The sequence below is a fragment of the Mesoplodon densirostris genome, chromosome 11 (assembly GCF_025265405.1).
Source record: "Mesoplodon densirostris isolate mMesDen1 chromosome 11, mMesDen1 primary haplotype, whole genome shotgun sequence".
Taxonomy (NCBI): Eukaryota; Metazoa; Chordata; class Mammalia; order Artiodactyla; family Ziphiidae; genus Mesoplodon; species Mesoplodon densirostris.
The window spans coordinates 68,483,710-68,496,838 of NC_082671.1; the positions used below are offsets into that span (position 1 = coordinate 68,483,710).

Genomic DNA, 13,129 nt, shown 5'->3' on the forward strand with positions numbered 1-13,129 from the left:
GAAAATGAAAGTCCTCTCCTGTTACAAACTTTTAAACAAATTTAAAACAAAATTTTTAACTTAAAAAGATTCAACCATTGTTCAGTACACACCAAAGGATGATATGCTTTAAAAGCAGTTAATTGGGGGCATCAAAAGAAAGGTGAATTAAATCTGCGCAGTACTAGTTACTCAGCATGATTTATAATTGGCAACATGAACATGGATGGAACATGTTTAATTTTCCAGTGTAAAGTGAATTTAAGTTAGGCCAAAGTAGCATTAAATGGGGCAGCAGTTGTTAACCTGACACTACATTGGAATCATCTGGCAAGCTTTTGAAAAACCCTGATGTCCAGGCCCCACTCCAGACCAACTGAAGACATTCTCAGATGATTTTATTTGGGAAGTAAAGGTTGAGAATCACTAGAATGGGGGAAAGAATACAAGGATAAGAATACAGAAAATTTGGTTCCAGTCCTGGCTTCTGTTTTCTAGTATTTTGTTGAGAATTTTTGTGTCTGTGTTCATAAGGGACATTGGTCTGTAGTTTTGTTGTGATGTCTTTCTCTGGCTTTGGTATCAGAGTAATGCTAGCCTCATAGAGTGAGTTGGGAAGTGTTCCCTTCTCTGTTTTCTGGAAGAGTTTGTGAAGGATTATTATTAATTCTTCTCTTAAATGTTTGGTAAAATTTACCAGTGAAGCCATCTGAGCCTTGGTTTTTCTTTTCTCCTCAAAAAAAAGGAAAATCTCTTTACTTTTTATAGGTCTCACTGGATATTCTGTTTTTTCTTGAGTCAGTTTCAGTAATTTGTGCCTTTCTAGGAATTTGTCCACTTCATCTAAGTTATCTAGTTTGTTGGCATATAGTTCTTCATAGTGTTCCCTTTTAACTTTCTTACTTACTGTAGTTGGTGGTAATACCTCCTTTTACATTGCTGAGTTTTGCATCTGTTTTATGTCTCTTTTCTTGGTCATTCTAACTAAAGATTTGTCAGTTTTGTTGATATTTTTAAACAAAAACTTTTGGTTCCATTGGTTTTCTCTGTTTTTCTGTTTTCTGCATAATTCCTTTCTGCTTTAACTTTCTTTCTTCTACTTACCTTGGGTTTAGTTTGCACTTCTTTTTCTAGCTTCTTAAGGTGAAGGCTTTATAGTATGTATTTGAGATCTTTCTTCTTTTCTGATATAGGCATTTAAATCTATGAATTTCCCTCTAAGCACTACTTTAGATATATCCCATAAATTTTGATATATTGTTCAGTTCAAAATACTTTCTAGGGCTTCCCTGGTGGCGCAGTGGTTGAGAGTCCGCCTGCCGATGCAGGGGACACGGGTTCGTGCCCCGGTCTGGGAGGATCCCACATGCCGCGGAGCGGCTGGGCCTGTGAGCCACGGCCGCTGGGCCTGCGTGTCCGGAGCCTGTGCTCTGCAATGGGAGAGGCCACAACAGTGAGAGGCCCGCGTACCGCAAAAAAAAAACAACAAAACTTTCTAATTTCCCTATTATTTTTCCTTTGAGCCATTGGCTACTTAAGAGTGTGTTGTTTAATTTCTACATAATTATGAATTTCCCACATTTTCTTCTGTTGTTGGTTTCTAATTTAATTTCATTGTAGTCAAAGAATGTACTTTGTATGAGTTAAATCCATTTAAACTCACTAAGACTAGTTTTATGGCCTAGTATATGACCTGTCCTAGAGACTGTTCCATGTGTGCTTGAGAAGAATATGTATTCTGCAGTTGTTGGGTGGAGTGTATTCAAGTTTTCTATATTCTTGTTGATTTTCTGCATATTTGTTCATTATCAAGAGTGAGGTAGATTATAATTCATGAGGAGATAAATCAAAAGATTCCTTATTCTAAATCATTTAAGCAACTATCATGAAATTGAATTAAAACAAAATGGAGAAATCTTCTAGTATTTTTTAAAAATTATGTATGTATGTATGTATGTATGTATGTGTGTATGTGTGTATTTATGTATTTATTTATTTATTGGCTGCGCCGGGTCTTAGTTGCAGCATGTGGGATCTTTGTTGCCGCTTGTGGACTTAGTTGCGGCATGCGGACTCTTAGTTGCCACATGCATGTGGGATCTAGTTCCCCGACCAGGGATCGAACCCAGGCCCCCCTGCAGTGGGGCCTGGACCACTGGGGACCACCAGGGAAGTCCCGAAATCTTCTAGTATTAGTTGTACCTTAGGAATGCCAGAAGTGACATCTGATTTATTTTGTAGTATATTCCACCTTTTTATTTTAGTATCTTAGTATGAGGGTCACTTTTAATTCTCATGAAAACTCATGCTTTCAAACTTAACTCCAACCAGGCCAGTCTTTCAACTGATCATTTCTGGGTAGTAATTTCCTCCTCTGAAGTATGAGAACCTCCATAACTTAGGGTCAGATATCTTAGCAGGAGTGGGGGTGGGGAGAGAAAAGATTTTTTTTTTTTTCGGTACGTGGGCCTCTCACTGTTGTGGCCTCTCCTGTTGTGGAGAACAGGCTCCAGACACGCAGGCTCAGCGGCCATGGCTCACAGGCCTAGCCGCTCCACGGCATGTGGGATCTTCCCAGACCGGGGCACGAACCTGTGTCCCCTGCATCGGCAGGCGGACTCTCAACCATTGCGCCACCAGGGAAGCCCGAGAAAAGATTTTTGAGAAGGCTTGTTTGCCTTTTGCTCTCCTCAAGCATGTAAACGTCACTGAGTTTTTGATACAGCACTTTTTGGACTAGCATATAATTTCTAGTCAAGGAGCATTTCCCTTATTTGTCAACAAGTTTATTTTGGAGCCTTTTTGTAACATAAATAGTCTGAAGAGCTGTGATCAAAATCATTGTCATTTGATTAGGTTTAATTTAAAGTTTCATATCCAAATTTAAAGAACTGAGAAAAAGATTCATCAGTGTTTCGAATAGAGCTGAGTTAATGGAATGTTCCTGCAGTCAGAATCTTTGTTGAAGAGGTCTTCATCCTGAGCAAAGGACAATGCAGAGGGAGTGTTTCTGTTCTTTCCCAGCCATTCCCATACTAACCCTTTCCTCTTCTTTTTTACTTCCCTCATAACTTATACTTTGCCTCCCTATTCTAGAAGCCATGGTGAAATCAATAATGGGTAAATATGAATAAGGTAGGAGCAACCTACTGAGCTGCACATCTCCCTTTTCAGTAAAATCCAGAACTACTGACCAGTGGAAGCCATAGAGCTGGACTTGAGAACACAGCACTTATTTTTGCTTTTTCTTTCCAGACCCAGTTGACCCAATTGTTTGATGTGTTCATTTCTTGGGTATTATCCCTTGAATACCATCAGTATACCTCCATGGTCGTACAGGGCAGAAATATGTGAAGTTCCTTCCCTGGCTTTGATTTCCCAAGTAGCCAGTTATTCAAATAGCAGTTGATCACCTGTGTTTGAAACAAATGGAAAACTTGATTATTTTCATGGGGAATGGAGAACCTAGGTTTCCCCACTTTACGGTTTGTTTCTTTTTATTCCAGTCCTTTTCTGGCAGGCAACTCAGTTGATTCACCATGCATCAGCTTTAAAGACATCTGTTCATCTATATATAGGCTGCTTGCACAGACCCATTTAGAAACAGATGATATATTAAATTTGTGGAATTCAATAACAGTGAAGGTATAAAGATGCATGCTTGTACACTAATAGATATTTTTGTTTAGTTTTTATTGACTTGGGGAATGGAGAGGAAATCTAAATGGTGATGTACAATAACATAATATGTAATACATAATATACATAATACATAATATGGTACTTACTGAAAGTCACTTATTAAATGATTTGTTCTAAAATGAATAATCCTCAAGGCCTGGAAACATAAAGCCATTTTATTTAGAGTGCTTAGAATTAAGAGGAATTAGATAGACTAAGGAAAGGGGAAATTCATATAAATATGCATTTCTTTGTAGCTGAAAGTCTTAGAAGAGGATTGTTGTATATATACAGAGCCAAACAGATACATTACACCATAATTCTGAATTTACTGCTTAGGGCTTTTATTTTCCTCCTTATAAACATTGTTAGGGTTAGCAGGGGTTATGCAATGTATAAAATAATACATACCTACAATCAAGTTATAGCAATACCCAGAGTATACTGATACAGGGTTAATTCTATTATGTAAATGGGAAACTTGGTCAGATTTCAGATAAGCATAGAGTTTGGAGTTAACTGCTGAGAGGCACAAGATGGAATTTTCAGATAACTGAACTTTCATTTCATTTCGTTTTAGAGATGGAAAAGGTTTATTAGGTGAACATTCCTCTTTGACCTAGAGCTGTTTAAAAAAAAAACCAAAACTCCAGAAAAAGCTCAAATCATAGAGTTAAATTTTTGCTTTCATGAAGGAAGAAGTTTTTCAGTCAGTAAGTTTGCATAATGGATCCCTTATGGCCCTATCTGTATATGGGTTTTTAGGAAGGCTGATGATTGATACTTCAAAATTATTCTTGGATAATAAGAGTTTTCATTAGTTATTGTTTTTTTGAAGTGTTCAGACTTACTGAATTGCATTAGGTTTCCCTGTTCTCTGAAATCAAATCAATTTGTTATATTTAATCCTTTTCTAATAGCTCATCTTACACGGGGCCTTAGAAACACTCTAAAAGATGACAAATATATGCCCTTTTTTCCCCTCTTACTTCATCCTGCCTGGCCCTCCTCTTTCTTTCTTCCAAGGAGACATGTGGCACAGTATTAAGTACCTTCACTGTAGCGTCACAGCGACCTGGTGCGAATCCTAGTTCCAGCACTTTTGAGCCATCTGACCTAAGGCAAAAGTTTAAAGGTTTGATCCTTAGTTTTCTCATCTGTAAAATGGAGATAATAATTGTACTATTCCCACAGGGCTTCCCCCCCTTCAAAATTATTTAATTACAAGGCTGGATAACTGAAAAATAATTTTCCATTAAAAACAGTTTCAGAGCTAGAAAGTATCAATAACAGGTTATGACTCTAGGTCAGTGACATGATTAAATAGAAATGGCTTGAATCTTATGGATGCATTAATCTAGATTCGATGTTGGCTCAGAAATCTATTTACAAATGCAATTTCAAAATTAAAAAAAAAATCTGTCTTGAGTTTTGTTTTCTTTCCGCGTCCATAAAATGAAGAGCTTTTCCTGATCACCAGTTTTTCATAAAACAGACAAGTAAATCTCGTGGCGCTAGCCAGAAAAGTTTACACCTTAGGAACTTCATAGCAAACTGGCCTCTTTCAATAGGCAGACAGCAACCCCTTATTTAAAATGAAGCTGTTCATCAATCGATGACATTCATAGCTTCATTAGTATTCATCAACCTGCAGGATGCTGGTAGGATTGTCAGGTTTTAACCAAGTCATCTTCCAGCAAACATTCTCCCATATGTTTTGGAACTTTCCTTTGCATCTTAGCCTCTCCACATAACAGTTCGATTACACAGAAAGCCATTGTTCCAAGCACCACAGAGCAGCTCCCAAGTCCCAATGTAAAAAAGAGGGCTTTTTTTTTTTTTTTTTAATAAGTGAAAAGCATGTCAGTCACTTAACATAAGGCTGACACATAGCAACACTCAATGACTCCTATTATAATTTTATTTTATTATTACTACTGCTGTTGATCTGTAATTTATTCTGAAATCAAGTTCTTAGATTAAATTTATTTTACTGAAACTGATCACCCAAACTTCTTTGACCCTGGCCTGAATCATCCATTTCCCTCATCCCCTTTGTCTTACCACAGAATGAACCCAGGTGATCATACTCCATGCCTGTTTATCTCAGCAGCACAGGCTTCCAAAAGACCCTGGAGAAGCAGAGAAGTAAGGGGCCCAGGTTCTGAAATCAGAATGCTTGAGTTCAAAACCTGTTGTAGCTCTTATTAGTAGATCACCTTAGGTAACCTACTTAATCTCTCTGGGCCTCATTTTCCTTACCTATAAAATAATAATACCTATTCTCTCCATAGGGAAGTTATGAAGATTAAGTGAGTTAAAACATGAAAGAATGTAGGACAGTATCTGGCACAGAGCACATGTTCTATAAATGTTAGCTATTAGTGTGGCCGTTGCTGCTTTTATATTTTATTCTGCAAGGCTGTCTTTATTTTTAACAATGTTAATTTGCAAATAATAATAATACCCTCCTGATTAGATTTCTCAGGCTGTATGTATCATCATTTAGAGATCCAGTTCAGTTTAAGAAACAATTGGGGGGCTTCCCTGGTGGCGCAGTGGTTGAGAGTCTGCCTGCCAATGCAGGGGATATGGGTTCGAGCCCTGGCCTGGGAGGATCCCACATGCCGCGGAGTGGCTGGGCCCGTTAGCCACAACTGCTGAGCCTGCGTGTCTGGAGCCTGTGCTCCGCAGCAGGAGAGGCCGCGACAGTGAGGGGCCCGCGCACCGCATTGAAGAGTGGCCCCCGGTCGCCACAACTAGAGAAAGCCCTCGCACAGAAGCGAAGACCCAATACAGCCAAAAATAAATAAATTAATTAATTTAAAAAAAATCCTGAAGACAGAGCCCAGCAAATAAAACGCGCAAAGACTTACATGTTCTGTTTATTTTCTAGGAATAAAAAAAAAAAAAAGAAACAATCGGGAAATGCTTACTGTGTATTAAGTGCTCTTGGGGGGGTGGTTCATAGATTAGTAAGATATATTCCCTGCCCCCGCCCCCAGGAGTTTATAAACTGGTAGGAGAGAGAAGATTTATTCAAAGGGTAAGTATTACACAGGGCAAAATATCACTCTACTTTTTATAACAGATAAAAGGTAGCTCCCAGGAGGCCTGGAGTAATTCTCAGTGCTGGGGAGGAGTGGGTTGGGAAGGTCAGGTGAAGAGTTGGGCATTTCCAGGAGAAGTGAATAAGGAGTTGGGAAAGTTCATGGTACTGGAGGAAGAGTGATTGGACAGTCTTGATTGGGGTGACTGAGAGTGGGCGAGACACAGTGCTGTCACTGCAACACTAGGAAACGTAGTAAACTTGATAAAATAGGAGCGTAAGGAGGTGGCAGAGTTGAAGTTGGCTCAAAAGTTTTAGTATTAGTACTGGGGAAGAGGATAGTGATACCTTTAAAGAGAAAAAGGATGGGAAGTAGATTAGGTTTTGGGGGGAAAAGATAGGTTTTGGACCTGCTGAATTTGAGATATAGTCAGGAGAGACTAGTTACGGTTCTGCAGCTTTTGGAGACCTTCTTAAAAACTGCTTTGTGGATGGAAAAGGCAGACATTAGGGTAATATGGTTCCTAATAGATACAGGTCCCCCTCAGATGTGACTTGCAGGGACCTTATAATTGAAGACTTATCATATAAGGGAACTTCCCTTGACCCGTGAGATCCTCTTAACGCTCCTTTTCTGGACATTTTCTCAGTCTCTGAATGGAGGCTGTGCCTTTGTCATTCTGTATGGTGTGCAGTGGTAATACCCTTTAGGTTTCACTGGCATTTGAGATAGAGATAATTGGCTTTTTACTTAAAAAAAAAATTCCTATTGTTATATCAAGTGGTGTTGCCAGAGTAGAAATAGTAGACACACCCATCACCCTCCCTTAGTCCGGATGTGCTTTGAATCACCTAGCTTTGTTGTTTCATGTCAACAGAAAAAGGCTCTAAGTGAAGAGGAAGAGGCAGAGAAGAGTTATCTTAATGGCAAAATATTTTCTGGTCCACGGAAATCCATTGCTTGCTGAAAATAGATATAATTTTTAGATGCAAAAGAAAAGATTTTACAAATAACCAATACTTCCTGATCTATCACTCGCTATACTTAGGGTGGTAAACATTTGCTACCAGAAAGAAGGTGTAAAACATCTAGAAGGCTTTTTCTGCTGTGCGGTGGTCCTCATTATGTTTTCTTTGAGTTAAGAATTTGTGTTTTTTTCGTCTTGGAGGAGGACACAGTGTTGTAGAAGGTTTTGAGCAAGAGGCAAGACTTTGGTACTTTGTGGATTGTTATCACCCGGCAAGACCCTTTGCAACTTCCTCTCGCCGCCCACAGCAGAATACGGAAACCGTGCTGTATCAGGCCACTTCTGCAATTACAGTCACAATTAAAGGGGATACTTCTTTCACACTACACCCTTCTGTTTCGAGGCTTTCTTTGCATTTGAAAATGTGTCTTTTGTGGTGGAATGCCCAACTGAGCCTTGATCTCCCCTCTCTCTTTGCTGCCATGCAGTGCTGCAGTTGAAGCTCCAGCAGCGCCGGACGCGGGAGGAACTGGTGAGCCAAGGGATCATGCCGCGTAAGTACCCCTCTCTCTCCCCCTCTCAGCACTTGCTAGAGTTGCTTTTAGGATGTGGTGTGTGTACCCAGTATGCCACGGGGAGCATCTAACAGAAAACAAGGCCTGTGGGGTTCATTTTTCACTCCTTTCTTTGTCATACTTTTCCAAGTTCAGGGCCTCTCAATCAGTGATAGTTAAGAGAACAGCCCAATTGATCAAGTTCAGTGAAGCAAACAGCGTTAGGTTTAACGGTGCCATTGAATCATCCTTAGCTTCCGAACTGCACGTTTTAAAGGGTTTCTACACCCTGTTATACTTCCCTTTATAGGAGGAACAGATCTTGAGCTGGGGTACTGTGAGGAAGAACACCTCTCGTATGTGTTTTGCCTTAGTGTTCGGGTGCTTGGGAAGAAACAGCCCTTTTCCATCTAGTATTCTGAGTCAACCCCAGTTTTATTTAGAGTGAGAGCCTCAGATATACCCTAAGGCTGACGTGGGGATGAGTGTGCCTGAATGGAGTCATTGATGGGGGGTGGGTATCGCAGGGCTGGGCTTGGTGCAGAACTGCATCACTTGGGAGAAATAAAGCCAACTTTGGAATCTGTTAGAAGTAAGAAAATTTGCTTTTACTACCAATAGCCTTATAAAATGAGTGGAAGCTGAAGCCAGCAAAATTTTGCTTTTTTTTGACATTTCTTTTTAAGTCATCAGCAGAGAGTTAGGCTCTCCCTCTCATTTCTTTTATCTTTATGTGTTAACTGCTACTTGGACACACCCTAATGAAGTAAAAATTTATATATCGTACAACAACTTCTAGCTTCATAGTGGGAGAACTGATGTTTTTCACCTTAACTCAATGCCTGCTAACCTACTGCTACTGTACTTTCCTAATTCTCATTCACTCATTCATTCAAAATATTTGAGTACCTAGTGTGTGCCTGTTGATACAGGAAGATAAGTTCAACTCCTGCTCTCAGGAGTTTTGTACTTAGAAGACTGATAATATAATAAACAGGGAGACAAACACAATTATTTCAAAACATGGTAAATGCTATGAGGTAAATTAACTGGTTGGTATATTAATAAGTAATAGGAGTGAGATGGAATCACTTTGGAAAAGTTGGTCAAGAAAGGCCTTCTTGAGGAGGAAATATTTGAGCTGAGATCTGAAGGATATGATGGAGTCAGTCATTCAGAAGCAGGAAGAGGCCCAGGAAGAAGGAAAAGCAAGTGTAAGGGCCTAGTGCAGTTCAGAGCCTGGCATGTTTGCAAACATCAAGGAAGCCATTGTGGCTGGGCCTGGTGAGTGAGGAGAGAGTAGGGGCCAGTTAAGATTGGCAGGGTGTGCGGAGCCAGAACGAGAGCCTCGTCAACCACGAGGAGGAGGTAGGTTCTGTTTTAACTACAGTGGAAAGCCATTGAAGGCTTTTAAGCAAGTGAAGATGGGATTTGATTTACATCGTGGTAATACCAGGTCCATGTCTAAGAGCTAGAACTTCATAGCAAGTATAAGGAGTCTGAGGTCTATTTCTGTCCTAAGTGTCAGCCAGGAAACTTAAGTCTCAAATTTATATATTTTCAAAAATTGCTATTAACTACCAAACAATTTACCCACATGCCATCTTCTTCTCTGGCCTTCCAGTGAAGGACTCCCCATCTTTAAAGTGTGGATCAGTTAATGTGATCAGGTAGGGTGGTGTTGTGCTTTACAAAACACTCCAGATCCGCCAATCTATATACAGACCTTGTAGAGGAACAAGTTACCCAGCATCACATCTACTCATGTCTTTCACCAAGACATCATGCGTTTAGTGTCTTACTTTTTGCCTGGGGTAGGCCTAGGTGCTCTAGAGATTAAAGAAATGTAAGGCACGGGACTTGCCCTCAAGACATTTAACAGTTTATCTGGGTAGTAAGATTTGCCCATACACAAGATAAAGAGCAATTCAGCACTGACTCTAATTACAGTACTAGTTCTGAGAGCATAGTGCTACTTCTCAGGATCCTGTAGTATGTTCAGGATCCACAAGCCACGGGGAGGATGAGTGCCTTGCATTCTTCTTGCTGCCTTTCACTTGATACCAGGGGCTACTGGAGATAACTGTTTAATAAGATTTATTGTATACAGTCTCCTTGCTTAGCATTTCTTACAGTATTCTGTGTTGTTAAGACAAATGATGCTTGAGTATTGCAGTTATCTGCTTATATGTTATCTGCTTATATGTCTCTCCAATTAGACTGTGAGCTCCTTGAGAAAGGACCTTATTTATATTTCTGTCCCCAGTACCTGGCACTGAATGAACGAATGAATGAAGACAACCAGTTGTAAAGTGTGTGTGTGTGCACGTGCATCCATGTGCACATGCGTGTGTGTGTGTGCGTGTGTGTGTGTGTGAAAGAGAGAGAGGGAGAGGATGAAAGACAGACACAGATACCACTCTATTGCAAACTTGTTGGAATTCTGGGCATGGAATTTGAAACAACACTCCTGTTCTGTCAGGAGCCCAGGTTCTAAAATATTCTGAATATCTAATTGTGTGCTTTGGGTGGTTCTCTGTATCTGTGAAGTGAGAATAATTGCCCTTCTTATAGGAATAGAAATGCCCTGCTTCTATGAGAATATTGCATCTTGCCTCATACAACAAGCCACCTTCAACTATGGGCACAGTTTGTTTTCCAGCTTTTCTAATGAAGAAAGTAAGAAGCAAACTCTTAGATTATGAGAGAGAGTGTTGAGGCCTGGGAAGAGTTTCAGGTGTGAAGTTCCCTGCTCATCAGCGTGCCTGCTCATGTGCACATAGGGCCCTGAGTTCCCAAAGATGAGGCTCTTTTTTCCCCAGCCCCTCACCCTCTGAGTAACACCACTTCCTCTCCACAGCCCCTCGCCACTACCCTAACTCCCATTATAGTCTCCAACATTCTCTGCCTCCCTGACATCCCCAGCAATTCCACATCTCGCCCTTCACTCATGTCTTTAAAAAAAATATGAGTAGTGCTGGGGGCAAATCATAATTGATCAGCCGTTTGTTGATTATTGGAGATTGGGAGACCTGAAAAGATAACATCTGTTTGAAGTGCCCATTTCCATTTCCATCTTGCTGGCCTGAGGAGTTTCTGAAAAGTGCCTTTATGTTTAAGTTTGTTGTACAACTTAGGAAGTAATTAGGACCTTCAAACCAGAGGAAAGGAGCAGTGTAGTCATGGCTATATTCTGCCTCATCATTTCTGATAATATCTTTTATCAAGTTCTTCTCATCCCAATCTTTCTGTAGCTCTAGGAAGAACCCACCCACCTCGTTTCAGAGAACCCTCACATGCAGCTCCCATGTGTGGCTGGCTTCCAGTTCTGACATCATATCTGTAGGACATGATGTTTTCAGTAACTGCCTTGCTGTCAGGGTCATTCATGTTTTTGCATATTGTTCAAAGTTGGGCTACGGCCTTCCCATAGAATTCAGGGGATTAAAGAATCCCTCAATTCGCATACACCTCTTTCTGCTACTTGATATGCTCTGTTCATGGCATCTAAACTGTGGGATATAGAAGTTGGTTTCTGATGTGTTTTTAAATAGAATCATTTCCCAGAATCCTTCTTTCTCATCATGTAAACATTTGTCTCGAATTTAACACTACTTAAACCCTACCAAATGCAGAGTGCCAGATAACAAATGATTACATATTCCAGGCCCTTAGCTTTCTTTAATGATGTCTGAAGCTCTGCATATCTTGAGGGAGAGGAGAGATGGCACAGATAGGAAGCTGGTGTTTACGTACAAAGGTTAAGGAATGCTGCTGTATCTAGGATGAAGATTCATAGAAGAGGTGGGTCATGTGTGGTACACTTTGTTCTCAAACAGAGCTTTCCCCACAGCCTTTCTCTTTGACATTTAAAGTGTACAAGCCATAAGGTTAAGGTGAAAATTAAGAAAAACATTCTGGCAATGAGAGCTGCTGCAGAGGAATAACCTTTTAAAGGAAAACCTGGAAGTTCTCCTGACCCAAACAAATGAGAAAAAAGTCTCCTATAATCTTTCTAGATATGAGAGAAGAATCTCATTTGTCTGTTCCCTCTCAACCTTTTGTTATTCCATTGTGAATCCTTGAGAAAAAGCAGAGAGTAGCATATTTCTAATGCTCCAGTTACCCCTTACCAGTCCATTATTGCCCCATGTGCATGTAGGAAAACCTTGGTACCTTGGCATGAGGAAATCATTATGTTTGTCCAGTAGATTAAGGATCTTCCTCCGTTTCTTGAGTGAGCTTGTTTTTTTCATTTTAAATGGTGTTTCTGTGCACTCAGCCTCTGCCATTGGTGACACTTACTTCTCAGTGGTTGGGAAAATCCGAAGGGTGTGAGGGCAACACAACTCAGAGAGGGCAGCCACTGTCAATCCAGAGGCCTCTCAACCTGCCTGGCCCCTGAGAGGCCCTCAGACATGTTGCTGGGTGAGAAAGTGAGCCAGTTGGCCAGCTAGTTTTGACTGATTTATATATCTGCTAGTAGGCCCTGTGTTCTCACCCTGAAACTGGAAAAAAATGGCCTCGTGTAATGGAGTTCCCGCAGCTCTATTTTTAATAAACTTCACCACATCTTGATTCCCCAGTCCTTCAATTCTACAGTTTGATCCCTTTGTCATGCTTCAGCCGTCGGCATTAGCCAAGTGCTACACAGAGACAGTGCGGCCCAGTTGCAGCACTGGTAGCTAATCTAAGCTGTCATTTTACTGGCCCCCATGTTAGCCGAAAATCTCCTGTTCATCTGACTATAGCAGTCTCTGCACCAACAAGAAATTTCTTCTAAACTCTGACAGAAAGTTATTTAATGGCTGGAAGTGTCAGGATTAATTATTGCGATCTCTTTTCCTCTGTAGCTAAAATTCTTAATAATAATATTTTTGCTATTTGTAACTTGGGAA

At 40.4% G+C, this 13,129-nt stretch overlaps 1 protein-coding gene across 4 annotated transcripts in view; it reads left to right on the forward strand.

The window, feature by feature from the left end:
• The window catches only part of MRTFA (myocardin related transcription factor A), a 108,237-nt gene that overhangs the window by 59,498 nt on the left and 35,610 nt on the right, over positions 1–13,129 (forward strand). For all 4 annotated transcript variants that reach the window (XM_060113869.1, XM_060113870.1, XM_060113871.1 and 1 more), the window contains exon 2: positions 8,166–8,231. In XM_060113869.1, the coding sequence (XP_059969852.1) occupies positions 8,166–8,231 (66 nt within the window). The remainder of the gene's footprint in view (positions 1–8,165; positions 8,232–13,129) is intronic.